At 47.8% G+C, this 24,352-nt stretch overlaps 2 protein-coding genes and 1 long non-coding RNA gene across 10 annotated transcripts in view; 2 read left to right on the top strand and 1 right to left on the bottom strand.

Annotated features, from left to right (window-relative positions):
• The window catches only part of INTS9 (integrator complex subunit 9), a 71,749-nt gene extending 70,050 nt beyond the window's left edge, over positions 1–1,699 (bottom strand). The window contains exon 1 of the mRNA XM_083733381.1: positions 1,551–1,699. Coding sequence (XP_083589507.1) covers positions 1,551–1,559 — 9 coding nt within the window. The 5' untranslated portion in view covers positions 1,560–1,699. The remainder of the gene's footprint in view (positions 1–1,550) is intronic.
• The window catches only part of LOC310842216, a 554,664-nt gene that overhangs the window by 167,860 nt on the left and 362,452 nt on the right, over positions 1–24,352 (top strand). The window lies entirely within an intron of this gene.
• HMBOX1 (homeobox containing 1) overlaps positions 1,878–24,352 on the top strand; it is a 132,908-nt gene continuing 110,433 nt past the window's right edge. For 7 of the 8 annotated variants that reach the window (XM_083733612.1, XM_083733609.1, XM_083733611.1 and 4 more), the window contains exon 1: positions 1,879–2,256. The gene's annotated coding sequence lies outside the window, so the exon portion shown is untranslated. Of the gene's footprint in view, positions 2,257–24,352 lie in introns of all 8 variants that reach the window. The other variant, XM_083733607.1, reaches the window with a different exon arrangement.

Genomic DNA, 24,352 nt, shown 5'->3' with positions numbered 1-24,352 from the left:
AAACATGGCTGCCTCCATCTTTTAAATTTATTGAAAAAGCTAGTAAGAGGTGACATGATAGACATTTATAAAATGGCATGGAGGAAGTGGATGGAAAAAGGTTCCCACCCCCCCTCACTCCCTTATTAACACTAGAAGATGTGGACATCCAGTGTTGGAAATTATTGTCCAGAAGATGTGGACATCCAGTGTCGGAAATTATAGGAAAGAAAGTATTCCTTTGCACAGGACGTAGTTAATTTGTGAAGGGAGTTCCACAAGCTACTCGTGTTTTGCATGAAATACTTGCATTTGAATTTATGACCATCAATATTCACACCTGGAAACTACAACTAATCCAGAATTTGGCAGCTAGACTGGTGACTGGGAGCGGCTGCCGAGACCACGTAACACTGGTCTTGAAAGACCTACATTGGCTCCCAGTATGTTTCCAAGCACAATTCAAAGTGTTGGTGCTGACCTTTAAAGCCCTAAACGGCTTCAGTCCAGTATACCTGAAGGAGCATCTCCACTTCCATCATTCAGCCCAGACAGTGAGATCCAGCGCCAAGGGCCTTCTGGCAGTTCCCTCACTGCGAGAAGCCAAGTTACAGGGAACCAGACAGAGAGCCTTCTCGGTGGTGGCACCCGCCCTGTGGAACGGCCTCCCAGGAGATGTCAAAGAGAACAACAACTACCAGACTTTTAGAAGACATCTGAAGGCAGCCCTGTTTAGGGAAGCTTTTAATGTTTAATAGGTTATTGCATTTTAGTGTTCTGTTGGAAGCCGCCCAGAGTGGCTGGGGAAACCCAGCCAGATGGGTGGGATATAAATAATAAATTATTATTATTATTATTATTATTATTATTATATGCTGATCGCCGAAGAATGGATGCTTTTGAATTCTGGTGCTGGAGGAGACTCTTGGGAGTCCCATGGACTGCAAGAAGATCAAACCTCTCCATTCTGAAGGAAATCAGCCCTGAGTGCTCACTGGAAGGACAGATCCTGAAGCTGAGGCTCCAAGACTTTGGCCGCCTCATGAGAAGAGAAGACTCCCTGGAAAAGACCCTGATGTTGGGGAAGATGGAGGGCACAAGGAGAAGGGGACGACAGAGGACGAGGTGGTTGGACAGTATTCTCCAAGCTACCAGCATGAGTTGGACCAAACTGCGGGAGGCAGTGGAAGACAGGAGGGCCTGGTGTGCTCTGGTACATGGGGACATGAAGAGTCGGACACGACTAAATGACTAAACAACAACATTATTATATGCGACGGACACTAAAACGGTGATTTCTTTGGAAATAGTGCAGCTACTATAAAACCCGAGGCTCATAAATCCAGACATTCCCCCTTCTTTATAGGAAAGCTGCCAGATTCTCAGCCATAGCATCCCTGCCAGGTGGCCTCCAAGGAACAAACGAGGCTCTTTCGTCTATATATGAATAGTAATAGCCTCCTGATTAAATCTCCCCCCCCCCCCTCAGGGGAGCCGAGGTCCACCTCGCAGGGCTGCAGGGCGCGTGTACGTCCCCCTCATGCCGGTCCCAACCGGCCTCCCCAACTCACCAGCTTCATGCTTCACCCGGCTGTTATTTGCAGAGGACCGGCCCCTTTCCCGGCCTAGGCCTCTCCCCCCGCAAAGCACGCTGGGATATGTAGTCTCCCCCCTCATCCCGTCCCCAATGAAGTCATGGGCAGCCGGCCGAAGAGCATGCCGGGAACCGTAGTCCCCTCCTGGCTCCGTTTCACCCCCGACGCCAACCTGCTCCCCGATCTCCCGTCTCCTGCCGCCTCATTGGCGCAGCGGCGGCGCGCGCGGGGGCCGCCGGGAGCCGTAGTCCCCGCCCGCCCGGTCTGCGCCGGCCCCCTTGGGGAAGGAGGACTACAAATCCCAGGGCCTCCCCGCGGCGGCAGGTGGGAGCTTGGATGTTGATATCAACATGGCGCTTGTCAGACAGACAAAGGCAGCCAGTCTGGTCTGATTGAGCTCAGAGGGGAGCAGGGAGGAGTGGGAGGGGTTTTCCCCCCTTCTTTTCCTCGGGGGGCGCCAGGGGGAGCTGGGGCTGGGGGCTTGCAGGGCTTGGCACACACCCCTGGGCACACTGCCCCCCCTCATTTTATTTTTGCAGACCCCCCCCGCAAGGAAAAGGGGGAGGAAAAACCCACCAAACCAGCCTCTTTCCTTTTCTGCATTTTGGGAGACACCCCCCCTCACCCCCCAACTCCTGCCGTTCAATGGTCAAGTGCAGAAGGAAGGAAGCGGGACCCAAAGGTGAGTTGTCCTTTGGGCAGGGAAGGGCATGATCTGGGGTGGGGAGTTGGGGGGTGGGAGTGATCTTGCAAAAGGGGAGAGTAAAAGTGGGGCATGACTTCCACCACCTCTTCCTTCCCCTCCCTCCGCCCCCCCCCCGTTCACCTCTTTTTGGGGGTTCTGGTGGGAGCGATTCATTGCAACCTTTGGGAGTTAGGAGGGGGGGGGTGGGAGGGAGGTGGCAAAAAATGCACCCTAAGTAACTTTTGTGGCGTATGAGAATTTGTAAGAGTCAATGGAAGGAGGGGGAATGTTTTTCCTTCTGAGTTTTGTGTGTGGCGGGGAAGTCTTTTGCAAATAGCTTTTTTTTGGGGGGGGGTATTTCTTATTTTTAAAAAATTTTGGTGGGGAAGTTTTTAAAAAGGAATACGGGCGCCCCTTTCTTTCCCCTTGAAAGGTCTGGTTTGGGGGCAAAAAGAGGTGGGGATGAAATGCCTAGATGGGTGCTTGCTCATAATCACTTATCACTGGTTCGTAGTTGCCTCTTATCTCACTTTAGCCATCCTTTTGGGAAGCAGGCAAAGTGAAATGAAAGCTTGGATTAATCGTCTTGATGTGCTCATATGTCTTGAGTGGTTCCGGTGGTCCTGAACTGGGTTGAGAGACCGTTGTCGATGATGCCGATCATGTTTATTCTGGATTAATTACTTGAATGGGAAGATGTGATGTTGTCTGGATTTGAGTTTGCGTTTTCGCCTCCCAAGCATCTGAAAACCTTAGGCTTAACGGAGCCCTGATAATCTTTGCATTGAATTAGCCAGGCAAAGCCATGCCAGTCTGACACGATTGTTTCCTAACAAATGTGTTCTTGCTTAGGTCAAGGTGGTGATCCCTCAGGGCATGAGAAAAGTCAAACAGGGATGCTTCTCTCGCCTTCAGTGCAAACCACATGAACAAAAAAATCCTGTTTTGCATGATGTGTGGGATTTGCATGACTTGTGTGTGATGATGGCAGGATGGTTTCTGCTTGCTACTTTACGGCTAGGGTTTGCTGGGATCTTAGGAACGAGAGCAATGACAAATTCCTTTTTGATGATCTTGCAGGGCAGCTGTCTTCATCTTGACGGTCCTAGTGCTTTTCAGAGTGCCTGAAATGGGGAATTATTTTAAGAAATGAAAATAAGGATATAAGGTTGGGAGCTTGGGTTTCATGTCTGCCAAGTCTTGCTGGGGAACTGGTCTCAGTGCCGACTGGGGCAACTGATGCTCTGCTTACAGGCAGTTGAGCTAAAGCTGCATTAATCTCAAACTTTCGTAATCTTATTGCCTTGAGTGCACTAAAACAAGCCGAAATATTTTGACCTCACTGAGTTGTGGACTGGACTGTGCAAGAGGCAGGGAAGGTTTCTGACACACAGCACACTGAAGAAGCTGTTGTCTATTTTTTTCCTTTTCTTTTTGGCGTGATGAGAATGTTAGTATGCAAAATGTGCACAGGTTGAAAAGGAAGAAGGTGCTTCCTAAGGTTGCTGATGGGGTCTGTGTCAGGATACCTGAGACACTGAGGCTAAAAGATCCTCCTGGAAGAAGCGAGAATGACAAGCAGAAGGTGTGAACTGTTGCTGTGTCCAGACCTTCAGAGGGAGGGGTTGGGATCCGCTATGGGAATACTGGCTTGGAACAGGAGAAATGAATGCCTTAGCCTTGAGGAAACCAAGGCAATTTGTGCGGCACTTGGATGTCATGCGATTTTCATCCCCATTTATTCGCATAATATTGCTGATTCAGACCTTGTTTGGAACATGGGTAAAGGCTGCTTTCTGCCCTTTGCACCTCAGATGTTTCTGGGGCACCTAAAATCTGATGCAAGCTCCTAGGAGTTCTGAAAGTTTTCCTTCCCCACCTCTCAGAAAGTTAAGAGGATACAGTGGTACCTCAGGTTACATATGCTTCAGGTTACATACGCTTCAGGTTACACACTCCGCTAACCCAGAAATAGTACCCCAGGTTAAGAACTTTGCTTCAGGATGAGAACAGAAATCGTGTTCCGGCGGTGCGACAGCAGCAGGAGGCCCCATTAGCTAAAGTGGTGCTTCAGGTTAAGAACAGTTTCAGGTTAAGAATGGACCTCCGGAACAAATTAAGTACTTAACCCGAGGTAGCACTGTACTGTAAATGAACCATTGTGGTACCTTGAGTGAAGGGCTGAACTTGAGCCTGCGAGGTTCTGTTTCAGATCCAATGCAGCCAGGGATTCGCTGGGACTTTAGCTCCAGCTAAAGAGCCCCCTCCCCTTCAACTCCCATTCTAGGTCACAATCTGAAACCCATTGACCTGAGATTAAGCCCCATGGAAGTCAGAAGGATTTACTTCTGCATATGCATGGTTAGGATTGCAGCCATGAGATCATTAGCAGTGCGGTCCTATTCATGTTTACTCAGAAGTCAGTTCCTTTGAGTTAATTCATGGGGGGCGGTTATTCCTGAATAGGCTACAGTCCTATACACACCAGTCTTGGACGGAACACCAATTCCTACTCTCAACCCTTTTTTCATCCTCAGCCTAGGGATAGCAACACTGATCCACCTTACAGGATTGTTTGTAAGGATTACTAAGGGAGAAAATGAGGATCTCTTTGAACGCCCAGAAGCATTATTCCAGTGCTAAGCTGTACTATATTTATTTTCCAGACTTGTGTCCCATCTGTAAAATAGGAAGGTGGTAAATTATATGAATGTTAAGGAGGATGCTAGAATGTAAACAATTGGGCACCATTGAGATAGAGGAAGTGATATATGAAGAAAAGTTAAATTTAAGAAAAGACAAATTTTTGGAAAATTTTTAAGTTATATTTATTTTTTTAAGATTTGAATAAAGGATACTTAAAATTAGAGATATAATATTGGAAAATTAGATAATAAGAATCGAAATAAGGGGATAAATTTGCTGGAAAATTTTTTTTGGCTAGCAACGCAGGAGCGGGAGATGTGAGGGAGTCCAAAGAAGTTAAGAAGATTATGTTAAAAGATATGCTATATGGTATTGTTTATTGGAATTGTAACTAAATTAAAAAATTGCTAATAAATATATTGTAAAATAGGAAGGTGGCTGAGAAAGTGAGGCCTCAATACTCGATATCTCCATGGGTAATCTGAACAAGTATTATTATTTTTAAATCCTCTTGTGCATCTTGGCAGGAGGAAAATATAAAGGAGGGGACCGGTGGAGCTGCCTTGAAAACTGCTCGTTCTTTTTTCATTGAAGCATCACCGTTATGCCCAAATAAGAGCAGACTTTCCTGAGGGGTTTAAAAGACTCATCCCGTGGAAGTGAGTTTGAGCTTTCTGCTTCTGTTTGGGCAGGTGTCTTTTGGCTGTGTAAGTAAGAGAGACTAAGGTTAAAAAGAGAGAGGGTGGGAGACTGGAGAAAGGTGTGACTCCTGACCTAATGAAGAGAAATCATGTTTTGAATTAGCCAGGAAGCACAGAATGAATTCAGACAAAGAGGCTGGATTTCTAGTGGAGGGTTCAGAACCGGATTGGTGATGTTTTGTTCTATGCCTCTGACTTACATTGCATTAGAGACCATTGGACTACCTAACCTGCCATTATGTATTTATTTAGAGTGGTGCATGGTTTTTTTTTTTTAAAAAAAATATTCCTCTTCAGCCAGAAAGAGTCCCTTACAAGCGATATGGCAGTCCCAGCACTTGGGCTTGCAGTCTAAAAGACGTAGCAGAAAAAGAAAAGGCACTGGGAGGAGTATACTGGCTGCTCTGACTGGCAGCTGCTCTCCAGGGTCTTTTGCAAAGATCTTCCTTAGCAACTGCATTGCAGGGGGTTGGGCTAGATGACATTCGGAGGGTCCCTTCCAACTCTGCAGTTCTGTGATTCTGCGACTGCTACCTGAGATCCCGTTAGATTGCACCTGTGACTTCTGGCAGGCAAAGCATGTGCTCAACCAAAGGGTGACGTTTACAAGGATTGCAGCGGCCAACCTTGGTCATATTCCCCGGCCCCACGAATGAATGGCCAAGGCTTGCTGTGGGCTGCTAGTGGCTGGTTTGCTGCTAACATTCAGCTTCTGTTTGGATAACAGGTTAGCTGTGAACTGAAGTCACCCCCTCTCCAAAAAAGAGAGAGAAAGCCTAGTTAATGTGTGGCAGCGTTTTCCTGACCTTGGGAGTTGTACCTAAACGCCATTGTTTTCCAAGCTGCTCCGCAGCTTCCTATTTTCCTAGTGCTTTCTGGAAGGGTAAAAATATTTGCAGTGTGTTTGAAGCTGATGGGTAAACCCCAGCTAGCTAAAGCTGAGTTTTGCAAATTGCACCCGTATAAATCTCTGCTGCTGTTGTCGCTTGAAAGCTGTGCTTGGAATAAAACACTGGATTTTCTGAAAGCTTGTACCTTTTCCTGTCCTTTTTTTCTTTTGGTCATTGTGGAGGCTGCTCCATTTCCACAGGGCCTGAGCTCACTTCCTGAGTTGAGGGCAGCCTGGGGCAGGACAGGGCGACCGAGATGAATCGCTTCCACCCCTGTGGAAGACCTGTGGGACACTTCACCATGAGTTCATCTTTGACAGTGAGCTCAGGCTTTGCAGGATGAAGAAACAGATTTTTGGCTGCACCGTGCATCCCCAGAAACAATCCTGGGAACTGTAGTTCCTTAGCGCTGCTGGGAATTGCAGCTCTGCGAAGGGTGAACTACTGTTCCCAGAATTCTTTGGGAGAAGTCATGTGCTTTAAATATGTGGTTTGTGTGCACTTACCTCTGTATGTTCTCCTCCATTGTCTTCCACACCCTCTTTTTCTTTGAACTGCTTTCCTTGCCACAAGGTGAAAGGAAGTCACTAAGTACATACAGCTTCATTTTCTAACATCCATCCCTTGTTAGCCTCCCCTCTCCTGCCCCTCCCCTCCCTAATTTCCACCCTGCTGCTGTCAAACTCTAGATTTGTAAGCTCCTTGGGGCAGAGACGCCTCGTAGTCCCATTTATGTTTTAAAGAATGCATTGTGCGCAGGGGGCTATGTGTATAAAAGAATACGTTGTGTTTCCGATCCATTGACCTCATCCTAAAAATACGAGTCCACGTGATCTGTAAAATGCAAACAGAAACACAGTTCATCGAATGTGTTTTTTAAGCTCGTTGAACTTGACTAGCATACTACTGTTCTCCCCATACAGCAGGAGAAGGTAGACTGGGATCTACTGGTAAATCTTTTGTTAGGGTTACTGGCCCCCACTAAGGGCAGTGACTATAAAGTAGCCTATGGGAAAACAACTAGCCAGAAGGAGTGGGCATTTGACTGACAGGGCTATACTCTGACGCTGGAAACAAATCCTTAGGCTCAGAATGTGTTCAGATGCACCCTTTTCTTTTAAATCTACCTGTACATCATTCGCACCTGTGGATGGATCCTCAAGATAACTAACTCGGTAATAAAACTACACCTCTTGTGCTTTTTAACTCACTTGCTTCGCAGGCTCAAAACTCCCTCGCTCCTTGCATCCCTGTTTGTGGATGATTTTTTTCCCCCCAATTCATTTTTTACGGCCAGTGCAAGTCCAGGAGATGACGTCATTGCTTCAGGCTAATGAATGCTTAACAGGAGGGCATTTTAAAACATTGTTTCTGGGTGCAAACAATGGCAGATCCCGTACAGTCATACCTCGGGCTGCGAACGTGATCCGTGTGGAATCTGCACATGCGCGTGACGCGATTTGGCGCTTCTGTGCATGTGCGTGACGTCATTTTTGTGCTTCTGCGCATGCGCGAGTCCCAAAACCCGGACATAACCTGTTCCGGTACTTCCAGGTTCAGCGTGGTCCGCAATGCAAAAACGTACAACCTGCAGTGTTCGTAACCCAAGGTATGACTGTACTTGTGATTTGGAGCTGGATACTATTTTTAAAAAAATTGTTTTAGGGAAGAGGTGGTTGTTTAACAAGCGGAGCATTGATCCGAGATTTGAGATGGGAGTAAGGGTCTGGTCTGTTGCTGCCCTTGAAACTCACCCAGAAACTCCAGCGGGTGCAGAATGCTGCGGCGAGACTCCTTATGGGGTCTTCACTGTGGGATCACATTCATCCAGTGCTATACCAGCTGCACTGGCTCCCAGTGGAGTACAGGATCAGGTTTAAGGTGCTGGTTTTAACCTTTAAAGTCCTATATGGCCTGGGACCCTCGTACCTACGGGACCGCCTCTCCTGGTACGCCCCATGGAGGACCTTAGGTCTGCAAATAATAACACCTTGGAGATCCCGGGCCTCTAGGCTGGCCTCGGCCAGGGCCTTTTCGGCCTTGGCCCCGGCCTGGTGGAATGCTCTACCGCAAGAGATCAGGGACCTGTGGGATTTGATATCTTTCCGCAGGGCCTGCAAGACGGAGCTGTTCCGCCTGGCCTTTGGTCAGGGCTCAGCCCGACTCCCCTTATATTTTTGTATAAGAACTAATATAAAAGAGGTCTCCCAGCATTCTCACAGGCCCATGTAAGATCAGCGTACAGTGGTACCTCGGGTTAAGAACTTAATTCGTTCTGGAGGTCTGTTCTTAACCTGAAACTGTTCTTAACCTGAAGCACCACTTTATCTAATGGGGCCTGCCGCTGCCACGTGATTTCTGTTCTCATCCTGAAGCAAAGTTCTTAACCCGAGGTACTATTTCTGGGTGAGCAGAGTCTGTAACCTGAAGCGTATGTAACCTGAAGCGTATGTAACCTGAGGTACCACTGTATACAGTTGGCCCAACGAGCAATTACTGTTCCCAACCCTAGCCCTACGGAAAGCCATCTGATTAGATTTTTAATTTGATTTTGACCTGTTTTTAAGAGGGTAATTATTGTTTGATTTTATACCAGTGTTATATATCTGATGTTAGCCGCCCTGAGCCTGGGGAGGGCGGGATATAAATAAAAGTTTGTTTGTTTGTTTGTTTATGATGCTCAGGAAAAGATTCTGTCTACCTGTCCTGCAAAGGATCCCAAGGTGGGTTCTGTGGGATGCTCTGTCTGCATGTGGGTGATGCAGCGTTCAAGTTGTAAAAGAGGAGACTCAGCTGGAGAGAGCAGGGAGAGAAACTGCTGGCTCACGGGCTCCCCATCACCGTGGAAGGCTGGTCCCATGATACGAACAGCTCATTTCTGCAGTGCTTATCAGGTGGTGGGCTTGAGTGTGCTGCCGTTTCCTTCCTAAGGATAGGGAAGCTGGCCTTTATTTCTCCCACGAGGGCAGAAATAAAGCTGTCCAGAATGTCGCTAGCAATGCATCAGTGTTTTCGGGGCCTGCGGGCGGTGCTGGGAACGGTTAGGAAGTTGGGAGTCCTTAGCAGGGATGCCTGAGCTACCTGTTCCCTGCAAATCCCAGTGTGAGCTACACTTTCTGGGTTGGTGGGCAGTTTTAGAACACAGCTCACCCTTCCTCTTCAGATTTCGCAGCGCAGCTATCGGCTCCAAGACAGGGGATTAAAAAACGTTTTAGGATAAAAGATGCTTAGAAATGCATACTTTGGGGCATAAAACGGTAAAGGACCCCTGACCATTAGGTCCAGTCGGTACCGACTCTGGGGTTGCAGCGCTCATCTCACTTCATTGGCCAAGGAAGCCGGCGTACAGCTTCCGGGTGATGTGGCCAGCATGACTAAGCCGCTTCTGGCGAACCAGAGCAGCGCACGGAAACGCCGTTTACCTTCCCGCCGGAGCGGTACCTACTTATCTACTTGCACTTTCACATGCTTTTGAACTGCTAGGTGGGCAGGAGCAGGGACCAAGCAACGGGAGCTCACCCCGTTGAGGGGATTCGAACCACCGACCTTCTGATTGGCAAGCCCTAGGCTCTGTGGTTTAACCTGCAGCGCCACCTGCGTCCCACTTTGGGGCATAGGGGCATCTTATTTAAAAGAGCTTTTGTAGCCCACTGAACACCTTTCCCCAAAAGCTCTCTTATTATTTACTGTTTGTTTGCTTTGCATACGGTGCGATGCAATACCCGGCCCCCTTCACAACTTTGATGAATTATTGGCAGCTATGATTCATCCCTGTCATGCAAGGCAGACGGTATGTGCGTGTTCCTAAAAGGTCGCCTCACCCCTTATGCACCTAATCGATCACTGTGCTGTGCTGCCGAGAGCCTCCCGCGATGCCATCTTACCCGGAAGTCCATTGCACCCAACGTAGGAGCCAAGCCTTGAGTGTTTGGAATTCCCTCTCCGTGGATATTAGGCAGGCTCCGTCTTAGCTATCTTTTAACCTTCCTTTTCCAAGAAGCCTTCTAAGCTAAGATCTTTCCTGGTGTGCATCCACACTGGAACTGTGCTGAAAATGTTTTAATTCCTTTATCGTTAGCCTGTTCGTCACCCTGGGCTGAATATATCTGCTCACGATATTTTCTACGCTCAACTTCTGTGGAGTGACAATCAATATTGAATGTTTCCCCTCTCAATATGATAAAACCCAACAGCAGCCACGAACGCCAATCACGGAATCCAGCATTACCCATTTTCCTGCTGAACATGAGCTGCCAGTTGTGTTTTGCTTGGCTGTTGAGCTTCTTGTAGTGCAAAAGTCCGCCTCCCTGTCTGTAATGATGACGAGGTTTGCGTCCTGCGCAGTTTCCTTCGCACAACTGCATGAACTTATTTGCTTATAGTTGAAATGTATGCCCTGCTCTATTGGCCCTGATTGGCACCTGTCAACAATTGATACAAACCATACATCCATTTTTTAAAATATATATATATATATATATATAAATACAAAAAGTTAAAATGTATAAAAATCATTAAGAAAGCAACAAAACTAATTTAAAAACTAATCTATTAAAATACATATAAGAAATGCAGCTGTTGTTGTTTAGTCGTTTAGTCATGTCCGACTCTTCGTTACCCCCTGGACCAGAGGACGCTAGGCACTCCTGTCTTCCACTGCCTCCCGCAGTTTGATCACACTCATGTTCGTAGCTTCGAGAACACTGTCCAACCACCTCGTCCTCTGTCGTTCCCTTCTCCTTGTGCCCTCCATCTTTCCCAGCATCAGGGTCTTTTCGAGGGAGTCTTCTCTCCTCATGAGGTGGCCAAAGGACTGGAGCCTCGGGATGCCCTGTTCTTCTGCCTACAGGACTTCCTGCTTCTTGATTCATGGAGGGAGGTGAAGCCCAAAGTCACCTTTCTTTAAGGGTTAAAATGGAGAGTCGGTTAAAGTATGGATTTTCTATGAATTTATAAAGGTAGGTGCAGTGGACGCTCGGGTTGCGAACATGATCCGTGCGGGAAGCATGTTCGCAATCTGCAGCATCCGCAACCCGCAGCGTCCGCAACCCGCAGCAGCGCACCTGTGCATGCACGGGTTGCGATTCGGTGCTTCTGCGCATGCGCAAAGCGTGATTTAGTGCTTCTGCGCATGCGCCGAAACCCAGAAGTAACCCGTTCCGGTACTTCCGGGTTCAGCACGGTGCGCCACCCGAAATCACACAACCCGAAGAGTCTGTAACCCGAGGTATAACTGTACAGTGGTACCTCTGGGTGCGAACGGGATCCATTCCGGAGCCCTGTTTGCAACCCGCGCAGAACGCAACCTGTCCCTGCAGGTCGCGATTAGCCGCTTTTGTGCAAGCGCGGGACGTCATTTTGAGCGTCTGCGCGAGTGGCAAAACCCGGATGTAACCTGTTCCGTTACTTCCGGGTTGCTGCAGGATGCAACCTGAAAATGCTCAACCTGAAGGTATGACTTAACCCGAGGTATGACTGTATCTTCCCTGAGCTGTCAAGTCGAAAGGATGCATTCAGGCATAATATTTGTAATGCTGAAACAACTTTAAAGATGCCCGCCCCCCGGTCATTTCCCTAACAAGTCCTACCAGGAGATGCTGCTGGGTCTTGAAGCTAGGACCTTCTACATGCCAAGCAGATGTTCTGCTTGCTGAGCTATGGCCAAAATGAGCAGGTGTGTTTGGTCTGTCTGTCTGTGTCTTTTCTCTCTCTCTCTCTCCACATTCGCAATCCTGCCTGGAATCGCAGGCGCTTTTTCTTCCTCCTCCCATCACTGCCAGATCCTGCTGGGGACAGAGTTCTGTAGCAGCCAGTAGGAAACTTTCTATTAATTGGGGAATCTCCTTGGCCGGCTCAGGCATTTGCGTGTTGGAAGTTGGCAAGGCTGCCTTTCGAGGAGGAGAGAACAACTTCATACAACGGGTCACTTCTCTCTCGATAATTTTTGGAGCCGTGTTTCCTCCTGTCGAAAGACTTATCTGAGATGAAGTGCTTGAAACCAGGACCAGGAAAATGGCCAGAAAGTGGGGGGAGAGAAGTATTTGCATTGGGGGGAGGCAGCAATAAAGGACTGTCTAGCGGCACCACGGTTTCAGCAGACCATAGTAAAACTCCCCTCCAAAATGAACAGGAGCAATTTACTGTATTTTTATGACTCACTTTTCCCCTCCTAAAAAGTAAGGGGAAATGTGTGTGCGTCTTATGGGGCGAATGCAGGCTGCGCAACTATCCCAGAAGGCAGAACAGCAAGAGGGATTGCTGCTTTCACTGCACAGCGATCCCTCTTGCTATTCCGGCTTCTGAGATTCAGAATATTTTTTTTCTTGTTTTCCTCCTCCAAAAACTAGGTGCACCTTGTGGTCTGGTGCGTCTTATAGCGCGAAAAATACGGGTAGTTCCGAATAAACCTAATAAGGGATTTTTGTTTGGGAATGGCAAGACCCTGGCTTTCCCAGACTTCGAGAAATGGATTTAATGGGTGAGATTTTCCACTTGGGCCCAGTCCCATATCGGAAGATAGCCCATAGCGATGTGAATAAGGCCTGGAGCTTTCCAGGGGTTTTAAAGTCACAGTCCTGGCAGAGAAGGTCGTAATGAATAAAGCAGTATAAGAGATTCGGGGAGAAAAGATGGGGGTCGGAGCTTGGAAAAAACAGTATACTTGCTTTTTTTTTTTTTTTTTTGCCAGCAAATATTTCCACATAAGATTCCTGGGTGGTTGCCAAGGGCAAAGTGTTGTGTAGAAAGCAGAACCGTAGCAAGGTCTGGTGTTGCCTGTGGGCAGCCTTGATGGGCTGAAAGCCAGGGGTCCCTTGGCTACCAGATCAGTAGCAGATGATGGCGGCGCAAGACCTCAGCAGCTTAGCAGCCTAATTGAAAGTCTCCTGAGCAACTTTTTGAACAGCGGCAGGTTGATAAAATAGGGGAGGACGTGATTCTGTAGAAGCTCCCCTGGAAAGCGCAACAGGCAAGGAATCCTGGTTTTTAAAAATATATTATGCTACCACTGTTTCTATTCATCTCCTAAGGATACAGTGTTAGAAACTCAGATATATAAGCCAAGTGGTACCTTAAACCCGGGGACGCGGGTGGCACTGTGGGTTAAACAACTGAGCCTAGGGCTTGTTGTTCAGAAGGTCAGTGGTTCGAATCCCCGTGACAGGGTGAGCTCCCGTTGCTCGGTCCCTGCTCCTGCCAACCTAGCAGTTTGAAAGCACATCAAAGTGCAAGTAGATAAATAGGTACCACTCCGGCGGGAAGGTAAACGGGGTTTCCGTGTGCTGCTCTGGTTCGCCAGAAGCAGCTTAGTCATGCTGGCCACATGACCTGGAAGCTGTATGCCGGCTCCCTCGGCCAGTAAAGCGAGATGAGCGCCGCAACCCCAGAGTCGGCCACGACTGGACCTAATGGTCAGCGGTCCCTTTACCTTAAACCTAGATTACGGTCACTACAACATAATGTCTAGGTGCCAGGTTTTTGTTTTTGATAAGGACAGATTATTTATTTATTTATTTATTTATTTATTTATTTATTTATTTGGTGGTTTAGAGCACATTAAAGCATCAAATGAAACAATCCAGAATAGAACAAATTCAAGCTTTGAGGAAAGTATTTCAAATCCTTCCCTAAGTTACATTTTGCTTTCCCCATACTTATTTGTCTACAGTGGTACCTCGGGTTAAGTACTTAATTTGTTCCGGAGGTCTGTTCTTAACCTGAAACTGTTCTTAACCTGAAGCACCACTTTAGCTAATGGGGCCTCCTGCTGCCGCCGCGCCGCCGGAGCACGATTTCTGTTCTCATCCTGAAGCAAAGTTCTTAACCCGAGGTAATATTTCTGGGTTAGCGGAGTCTGTAGCCTGAAGCGTATATAACCTGAAGCGTATGTAACCTGAGGTACCACTGTACTTTACATAGCTGCCCCATAGCAGAAGCAGTGGTTAGGATGTCAGAAACTAGGACCTGGGAGATCAGGGTTCAAATCCTCACTCAGCCATGAATCTCTCTGGGTGACCTTGGAATCAGTTGCAGCCTCTTCACTTCCCTCGCAGGGTCATTGTAGGGAAGTCATTGATACCTTAAGGATGCAAAGTATTTTAAAATGTTTAACAGAAAATCTCATAAAAATTATAATCCAAGTTTGGGAAACCCTGGTTTTACATAGTTGACCAAACCAACGTCTTTGGTTTCGGTTTGGCTTGCTTACAAATGGAGCAGAGTTTGTCCTAAACCATAGTTTCTAAGTAACAAACCGGCCCTACTGTTAGGGAAGTGGGGCATCATTTTTCTGCGAGTATCGATATCCTGGGACAATGCTTCCGGCTGAGATGTAGCTGTTTCATCGCACGGCTGGCTGGATCGAACGGAAGGCCCTTGTCGCATCTGATCTTCCTCCTCAACCATCTTCTTTTGTTTAGAGCACGGCTTCCTAATTTAATACCGTCCCAAAATAGTCTTCCTGCGAGCGAGACATGGGTGGCTGTTCTCTCCCCTACCCCCGCCGCCGTTTGTGGTGCGAGAAGCTTTTTTGATTAAACACTGAGAGTGTTCGCAAATAGATGCAATTTAAGTTTAAGATTAGCACATAAAACATTAGGTTTCGTTCCTCCTCTGTTACACAGCCATCCGGTCTTCAGGAGTGGGAAATCGTTCCTCTACTAGTTGGCCGACTGAAAATCTCACCGTGTAACTGTGAAATGCACACTTTTATTTTTATCCTGTGCTAATGTGAAATTCTAGGCTCTGAGTTAAATCTGTTTTCTCTCTCTCAGATGTAATTCTTTCTTGCGTGGGCCCTGTTCATTTGCCGGCTCTGTTCATTGCATGATAACATATCATCCCATAAATCTCATTTTTGGAAAAACAGCAGCAGCAGCAACAACAACAACAAATAACAACAACAACAACAACAACAACAACAACAATAATAATTTATTTGTACCCCGCCCATCTGGCTGGGCTTCCTCAGCCACTCTGGGCGGCTTCCAACAAAGACCAAAATACACTAAAATGTCATGCATTAAAAAGTTCCCTGAACAGGGCTGCCTTCAGATGTCTTCTGAACGTCAGGTAGTTGTTTATCTCTTTGACATCTGCTGGAAGGGCGTTCCACAGGGCGGGCGCCACTACCGAGAAGGCCCTCTGCCTGGTTCCCTGTAGCTTTGCTTCTCGCAATGAGGGAACCGCCAGAAGGCCCTCGAAGCTGGACCTCAGTGTCCGGGGAGAACGATGGGGGTGGAGACGCTCCTTCAGATATACTGGACCGAGGCCGTTTAGGGCTTTCAAGGTCATCATCAACACTTTGAATTGTGCTCGGAAACGTACTGGGAGCTAATGTGGGTCTTTCATGTTATGTGGTCTCGGCGGCTGCTCCCAGTAACCAGTCTAGCTGCCGCATTCTGGATTAATTGCAGTTTCCGGGTCACCTTCAAAGGTAGCCCCACGTAGAGCACATTGCAGTAGTCCAAGCGGGAGATAACCAGAGCATGCACCACTCTGGCGAGACAGTCTGTGGGCAGGAAGGGTCTCATCCTGCGCACCAGATGGAGCTGATAAACAGCTGCCCTGGACACAGAACTGACCTGCGCCATGGACAGCTGTGGGTCCAGAATGACTCCCAGGCTGCGCACCTGGTCCTTCAGGGGCACAGTAACCCCATTCAGGATCAGGGAGTCCTCCACACCTGCCCGCCCCCTGTCCCCCAAGAACAGTACTTCTGTCTTGTCAGGATTCAACCTCAATCCATTAGCCACCATCCATCCTCCAGCCGCCTCCAGGCACTCAAAAAAAGCAAGATTCTAGCCCTTATTGTGGCAGAAAACAGCTTGGATGTATGTGGGTAGTTTATAGTGAAGGCTTGGAGTAAAGTGTGAACATTTTCCGGTGGTGGGATGTTGGAGGGGACCCTGAGGGTCATCTAGACCAACCCGCTAGGGGTGTGTACAGTGCCTAAGTATAACACCTTTTTAAATGGGAGTTGCACTGTCAGTCTACTACTAGGCTGACCTCTGCAGGAATCTCTGCTATAGGATCCCTGACAGATGTCCACCCAACCTCTATTCAAAAACGTACAATGAAAGCGGTGAAAATCGTTGTTACAAGGATTCTAGCTGCTGTTATACCGTACATAAACAATGTTCTTATTTCTTTTTTAATTTCTGGTGGTAATGTACCAAGCAGGAAGATCTCTGGTTTTTTTCTGAAGGTGATTTTAAATAGTTTCTTAAACTCGTTGTGGAATGCAACCTCCCAGGACATTCTATACAAGATCTCAAAGTAGCTGTTTTACTACAAAGGAATTTCAGAAATAGACTGGAAAGAGAAGCTGCTGAATTACAACTTATCACCAAACTTAAAACCATGGAGAAACCTGGCCTGAACAAAGACCGTGGATTCTTATCTCATTATACATGACAAAGCCATTTTTCACCTTCTCACCCCTTGCTTTTTCCTGTAAGACCTATTGCAGTCGTTAAGAGTCGTCAACAGGCTCATCACAGCTATCTGCCAATCACCCATTCCCACCACCCTTCTGAGTAATACCCCTCCCCACCTTCTCACTATATAGAAGGGTCTGGAAACTTCTGTTTCAGTGTATCTGAAGAAGTGTGCATGCACACGAAAGCTCATACCAAGAACTGACTTAGTTGGTCTTTAAGGTGCTACTGGAAGGAATTTTTTTTGTTTCGTTGTGGAATGACACGCTTCCAGAGATTACTGACTGGCAGATACTCATGTTAGAATATCTGCAATTAGCAAAACTGGTGGGATCAGTTAGAGGAACATCGAAACAAAAAACAACTAGAGAATGGATAATATTCAAGAACTATGTGAAACTTTATTGTACAAATAATTCCTTATTAGCAGAAATTGAGTGATATTTGTAAAGAAAACGATTAGAGGGAATATAAGTAGAAAGAAATGATATTATAGAATACAAATCTGTGTTAAAAAAGAATATATTACAGTATAATGAGAAGAATGGGAAGGATTGTGTTGATGAACACTTTTATTGTGTAAATGTTGTCTTTTCTTTTCCTCTTTTGATTGTTTTTACTTTGTATCTTTGTTATTTATTTTTTTCTTTTCCTCTTTTTTGTTCCTTTAGAAATTTTCTATTCTCTACATAATTTTTTTTTCATATGTAAAGAGATAGCGTATGACGTTTGTATAGATATGTAAATTTTTAATCAATAAAGAATTTAATTTTTAAAAAAATAAATAAATCAGTGGTACAATTTGTATTGCAATACAATACTCAGATAGTACAAAGGGCTGGTCTGTCAATGGTTGGACAATTAGGTGGCTAAAAATATCCCTGTTTACCGTTCTCAATTATCAGTTACCTGCCCTTTCTTTTTATAATCGCCCAAAGTGGCCGACGTAAGCATATGAAACTTGCAAAGCGGACTAAAAATAATAATATTGCAGCATCGCGATGGCATACCAGTTAAAAGCAGAGCAGCCTCTATGAGAAAGTAGAAGGGCAAGGAACATTATTGCAGCATTCCTTGACCTGGTGTGTCTTCCCGGTGTTTTTGGACTCATTCTGCGCTGCATGGGGCTGATGGGACTGAGGTCCAGCGCCGAGGGCCTTCTGGCGGTTCCCTCGCTGCGAGAAGCCAAGTTACAGGGAACCAGGCAGAGGGCCTTCTTGGTGGTGGCACCCTCCCTGTGGAACACCCTCCCACCAGATGTCAAATAGAAGAACAACTACCAGACTTTTAGAAGACATCTGAAGGCAGCCCTGCTTAGGGAAGCTTTTAATGTTTAATAGGTTTTGTATTTTAATATTCTGTTGAAAGCCTCCCAGAGTGGCTGGGGAAACCCAGGCAGATGGGTGGGGTATAAATCATCATCATCATTATTATGCCTGCATGTGTCCTCCAGCAGCCTGGGAGCGCGGGGCTATCAAAATGAAGGGGATAGGTGGGAGTTGCGGGCGGGCGGCACGTCAAATGTCACCCCCCTCGGAAATGACACTCAGGGCGGCCCACCCCCACCGCCCTCACCTCCTCCACCCCTGATGCTGAGGTTGGCAGAGGAATTGTGCTTGCTGCTTTGGTCCCTGCCCCCTGCTATCCCATTTTGCATTGCTTCCCTCTGGCTCGAATGCCCTTCCATTCTTTTGCCTGCAGCTAAGTCTTGCTCAGGGACGCGGGTGGCGCTGTGGGTTAAACCACAGAGCCTAGGACTTGCCGATCAGAAGGTTGGTGGTTCGAATCCCCGCGCCGGGGTGAGCTCCCGTTGCTCGGTCCCTGTTCCTGCCTACCTAGCAGTTCGAAAGCACGTCAAAGTGCAAGTAGATAAATAGGTACCACTCGGGTGGGAAGGTAAACGCCGTTTCCGTGCGCTGCTCTGATTCGCCAGAAGCGGCTTAGTCATGCTGGCCGCGTGACCCGGAAGCTGTACGCCGGCTCCCTCGGCCAATAAGGCGAGATGAGCGCCGCAACCCCAGAGTCGGCCACGACTGGACCTAATGGTCAGGGTTCCCTTTACCTTTAAGTCTTGCTTGGCCAGCCCACCAGAGCATTCCTTTTCACCAGGCGCGCACACGCAAGTGGATTTCCACACAGGAAATTTACTCTTGTAACGTGAGATGGTTGCAGTGACTCCAGTCGTCTTCCCGGTATCGATTCCATCTCCTGCCAGACAGGTCTTTGGACATCATGATGGTAGCACAGTCAAATCCTAGCCGAGAGCTGCGGCTGACGTCGCTCATGAATTTCCCTTTGGCTCATTTACCAGCGATAATTCTGACAAATTTGGGTGTCATTCCCTGGTCACGCTTCGTGGTGCTTGGTTCTGTCCACAGCCACCCACTTTGTTACCTTCGTCACATGATGTGGATCCTGGTGGAAACCTATTTTTAGGACTTTGGTGGTCTGGAATAAGAGAAGAGAGAACCACCTCTCTCTTCCAATTTATGAAGTATACAGGATTGCCTGAAGGAAGTGGAACATAATCCATTCTGGAAGGACGTTCGACTTCCGAAACATTCGAATCCTAAGGCGTGGCTTCCGATTGGCTGACAGCTAGGCTTTTTACAGATCGGAAACCGCGCCGGATGTTTGGGTTCCAAGGAACGTCTGAAAACCGGAACACTTACTTCCAGGTTTTCGATGTTTGGGAGCTTCAACATTTGGGAACGGAGCGGTTTGAGAACCGAGGTTCCACTGTACTCGCAAAATGCTATCGGGTACTGGGCTGTTCTTAATGTTGCCAGTCTCTCCCTTGTTGGGTAACTCAGAATTCATATACAGTCATACCTCAGGTTGAATATGCTTCAGGTTGAGCTTCACGGCTACCCGGAAGGAATGGAACGCATTACTTCCGGGTTTCACCGCTCGCGCATTCGCAGCAGCTCAAAACAACGTCAAGCGCATGCGCAGAAAGCGACGAAACGTGACCCACAGACGCGCAGTCACGTGTTACGTTCTACGAGCTACCACTGTATTACTTAGGGCCTGCAAGCAAAGATCTCGCTGGCTAGTTCAAGGCAAGGCCAGTCCGTGACATTCAGCCTTCCTTCACGTTCCTTCTGCTTGGTTGCCGCTTAGCATTGCCAGGTCACGATGCTAGCGAACTCCTCTCCTCCGCAATTCTGCCATCTCAGTCCTGCTAGGAGTCTAGGCTCAGACTATACCTGGCAGTGCAATGTTCACTGGCTCCCTGACCCACAGTCCCTGGTTACCCAAATCTTCCTTACTATTGTGTTCTCTTTTAGTTCCTTGATTATTAGTTCTCTTTTAGTTCCTTGATTATTCCTTACTATTGTGTTCTCTTTTAGTTCCTTGATTATTATTTTTTAAGCACTGGGTCAGTTAACAGCCTTTGGTTCTCCATCTCTCTGTCTAGCCACATTTTCTCTTTTGGCTTGCATCTCCTGTCTTCCCTCCCCTCCCCTCCCCTCCCCTCCCCTCTCCTCTCCTCCTCTTGTGATTTTCTTTCTTTCTTTCTTTCTTTCTTTCTTTCTTTCTTTCTTTCTTTCTTTCTTCTCCTCACTGCTCTGCCTCCCCATCCCCTTTGGCCTACCATATTTTTCACCCCATAAGACGCACCTGACCATAAGATGCACCTAGTTTTTAGTGGGGGAATGCAAGGAAAAAAATATTCTTTAAAGGGAGCGCTGAGCAGAGCCTCCCGCCTGCATTCGCTCCATAAGACGCACAGACATTTCCCCTTACTTTTTAGGAGGGGAAAAGAGCGTCTTATAGAGCGGGAAATACGGTAAGTCTCATTCTTATTTGCCTTCCATTGCCCTGTGTGCCTCCCTTCACATTTCCTCCAGCCACCATACCCTCCTGGGTTTCATCTTCCTCTGCTTCCTTGCGTCATTTCCCAGGGCTCAGCCACCCCTACAAAGCTGCTCCAAAGCCCCATCACTTGCACTCGTGTCAGGTTTAATCCCTGCAAGATGGACAAGTTCCACTTCTCCCTCGGAAACGGGACGTCAGACATTCTGGCAAAAAAAAGAACCGAGAGTTGAGATGTTTGTGAACGTTCTGTGCTGCCGCCCCGATTCTGCTAACCGATGTTAGTGGCTGCAAGCACAAAACAGCACAGACAGAACGGGAAGAGGAAATTCCTTGCTATTCTAAACTTCTGCTATACTAGATTCACTCCTGCTGGATGTGTAGTTGCAGGATTACGCCAGTCAATATCTCCCCTCTGCAGATCAGGAGCACTGGGTGTGTCTTCCTTCCTGTTGTGGTCGAGGGTTTGGACTGGAGTTGTTGTTTTCCATGTGCCACATCTGGCAACATTAGGCTCACCTACGAAAAACCTCTGCTGGGTATTAGGGAGAAAAAATGGGCTCCTCGTTTCTTTCCGTAACCCTGCCTGTCGCCTGCAGTTTTCTCGAACTGGTTAATCTTTGAATCTGCTGCCCAGACCTTTATATCCAAGTGATGATTTCTGTACACAGTGTTGTTTTCTCGGTAGCGGTTTAAGCTTTTTTCTCCCTCTCTGCCAGCGTTCCCGGATATTTGTAACTTAATGTACAACCGCAAATGCTTGGGTCGCAAAGCTGACCTCTGAGATTTCGAGCAGTGACAGTTTTCTATAAATACTTTCTTTTCTTTTTTTGCTTGGAGCCTGTCGTGTTGCTGCAGTCCTCCTGTCCTCCATCCCTTCCCCGAACTTACTGCTTCGGGTTCTCTTCGAAGCTTCCCCGCTTTTTAAGATGGGATCGTGACTTCACTTCCAGGATGACAGTAAACCTCGAGCCAAGCGCTTGGCTTGTTAAGCCTGGCGTTGGACATCGGCGTTGCTGGGCGCTTGCCAAGGCTAGTTGCCAGACCCTTGAGAGCCTCGGCCGTCTTGCTCTTCCTGTTCGCTGTTGTGGCCTGTTCACTTTTTCCTCTCCAAATAAGTGAGGGGAAGAGTGGGTAACCTTCGTGTGTCCTGTCCTCTTCCCCTGGAAAGGGGTGTAGAGGCAAATCAGGGGCTAGCCGTATTCCATTAGTGGGGATTCCAGGAGTCCATCTACCCACATGCTTTCCAAGGCAAATACTGACACGTCTGAGATGCGAGATGCCCCATCAGTATTGGCATTCCGCCGGCTCCTGAAAACTGACCTGTTCAGGCAAGCATTCCCCTGAGTTTGAATGTCTGATCTTACTGATTTAACTGCTTTTCAACTGCTTTTTCAAGCTTTTTAACTGGCTTGCTTTATTATGTGTTTTAGCCAAGGGTACTCACAGGCATAGTGGGACGTGGGTGGTGCTGTGGGTTAAATCACAGAGCCTAGGACTTGCTGATCAGAAGGTCGGCGGTTCAAATCCCCGCCACGGGGTGAGCTCCCGTTGCTCGGTCCCAGCTCCTGCCAACCTAGCAGTTCGAAAGCACGTCAAAGTGCGAGTAGATAAATAGGTACCGCTCCGGCGGGAAGGTGAACGGCGTTTCCATGCGCTGCTCTGGTTTGCCAGAAGCGGCTTAGTCATGCTGACCACATGACCCGGAAGCTGTACGCCGGCTCCCTCGGCCAATAAAGCGAGATGAGCGCCGCAACCCCAGAGTCAGTCACGACTGGACCTATGGTCAGGGGTCCCTTTACCTTTACCTTTACTCGCAGGCATATAGGTAAAAAAGTCAAAGGACCCCTTGACGGTTAAGTCCAGTAAAAGGCAACTATGGGGTGTGGCACTCATCTCGCTTTTCAGGCCGAGGGAGCCGGCGTTTCTCTACAGACAGCTTTCTGGGTCATGTGGCCAGCAGGACTAAATAATAATAATAATAATAATAATAATAATAATAATAATAATAATAATTTATTATTTATACCCTGCCCATCTGGCTGAGTTTCCCCAGCCACTCTGGGCGGCTCCTAATCAACCTCCATTGGCAACTGTTTGGCACCAGCTTGGCTGTAGAAGTTGCCGGAAGGAGGCGTGCAAGGCGCCATCCAACCATCTTAGGGACTCCACTCTGGATTTACGTAGGTTTCACTCCTTAGCCTTTCTTCTCCCGAAGATATCCCACAAGGCAGTGGAGTTTCAGGATCAGAGTTTTCCTTCTCCTAGATGGGCTCCCTTCCTAGGTAGACATACCACAGCAGTGTTTTGACTTCCACTGCCTCTCGAGACAGACAGGTGCCAACAACAGCAATTGGAGCATCCTGCCCAGGCAGAGACCCAGAACAGTGCCATGTCCGACACCGGGGACCCGAAGCTCCTGTTGGTAGGGGAGGCTTCCCCTCTCAGTGCAAACGCTGAGTTTCCTGCCTCCTTTCTCAATTTCCCCATCGTTTCTGCTCCTCCGTCTCCCCTCCAGGAGTTGCTTATTGACTAAAATTGCTTCCATATGGCCTCAACGCAGAGCTTGATTACATTAAGGATGAGCCATTTTCCTGTAACGTTGCTACAAGAAGGTTTGGTGCCGCTTCGCGTCCTTCACGAAACGCCCTGCGTGTTCAGAAGATGCATTCGGGGAGGGCATTGTCTGTTTTGATCTTTAAAGCCCTACGCGGCCTAGGACCCACGTACCTACGGGACCGCCTCTCCTGGTATGCCCTGCGGAGGACCTTAAGGTCCACAAATGACAACACTTTGGAGGTCCCAAGTCGCAAGGTGGTTAGATTGGTCTCAACTAGGGCCAGGGCCTTTTCAGTACTGGCCCCAACTTGGTGGAATGCTCTGTCACAAGAGACCAGGGCCCTGCGGGACTTGACATCTTTCCGCAGGGCCTGCAAGACAGAGCTGTTCCGCCTGGCCTTTGGTTTGGACTCACTCTGACCCTTAGGTTTCCCTCCCCTTGTGGTTTTGATCTATGGGCTACTTTTAAAATGAGGATGCATTTTAAATTGTATTTTTAACCTGTATTTTAAATTGCCCCCCCGTTATGTTTTTATTGTTATTTTAATGGTGTTAGCCGCCCTGAGCCTGACCCAGTGGGGTATAAATAAAAAATTATTATTAGAAAGGCGGAGAGCGTCCCAAACTGGAGATTATATCGAGTTTTTGGCTCCTTCGCTTGTCTATGCCAGGGGAGGGGAACCACTGTGGGCCCAGAGGCCAAATGTGGCCCACAAGCCTCTCTATGCAGCCTGTGGGGTGCTCCCCACGCCCCCTCCCCACCGACCAAACGCCACACTGCTCTGAGAGTTTTTGCCTGGCTGGAATTTGTCCTTGAGCTCCGATAATCCCACTTGCTTCCCTGACTGGAGGACAGAGGGGTTTGTGTGGAACAGGGTGGCCCCACAAAAGGCCTGAGGGCTGTATGCAGTGGTGAAGAAACTGTGGCCCACCAGACATTGGACTACAACTCCCATCATCCCTGATGGAGAATCACAAATGTCCCTAACCAGGTTTATGGCATGGAAATGAAAGGATGTCTTCACTAGGGCTGGGCGATATA

This window comes from Podarcis gaigeae (assembly GCF_964106915.1).
Source record: "Podarcis gaigeae genome assembly, chromosome: 3".
NCBI lineage: Eukaryota > Metazoa > Chordata > Lepidosauria > Squamata > Lacertidae > Podarcis > Podarcis gaigeae.
Note: the sequence above shows the minus strand (reverse complement) of the source record. Positions and strands in the feature narration are given on the sequence as shown.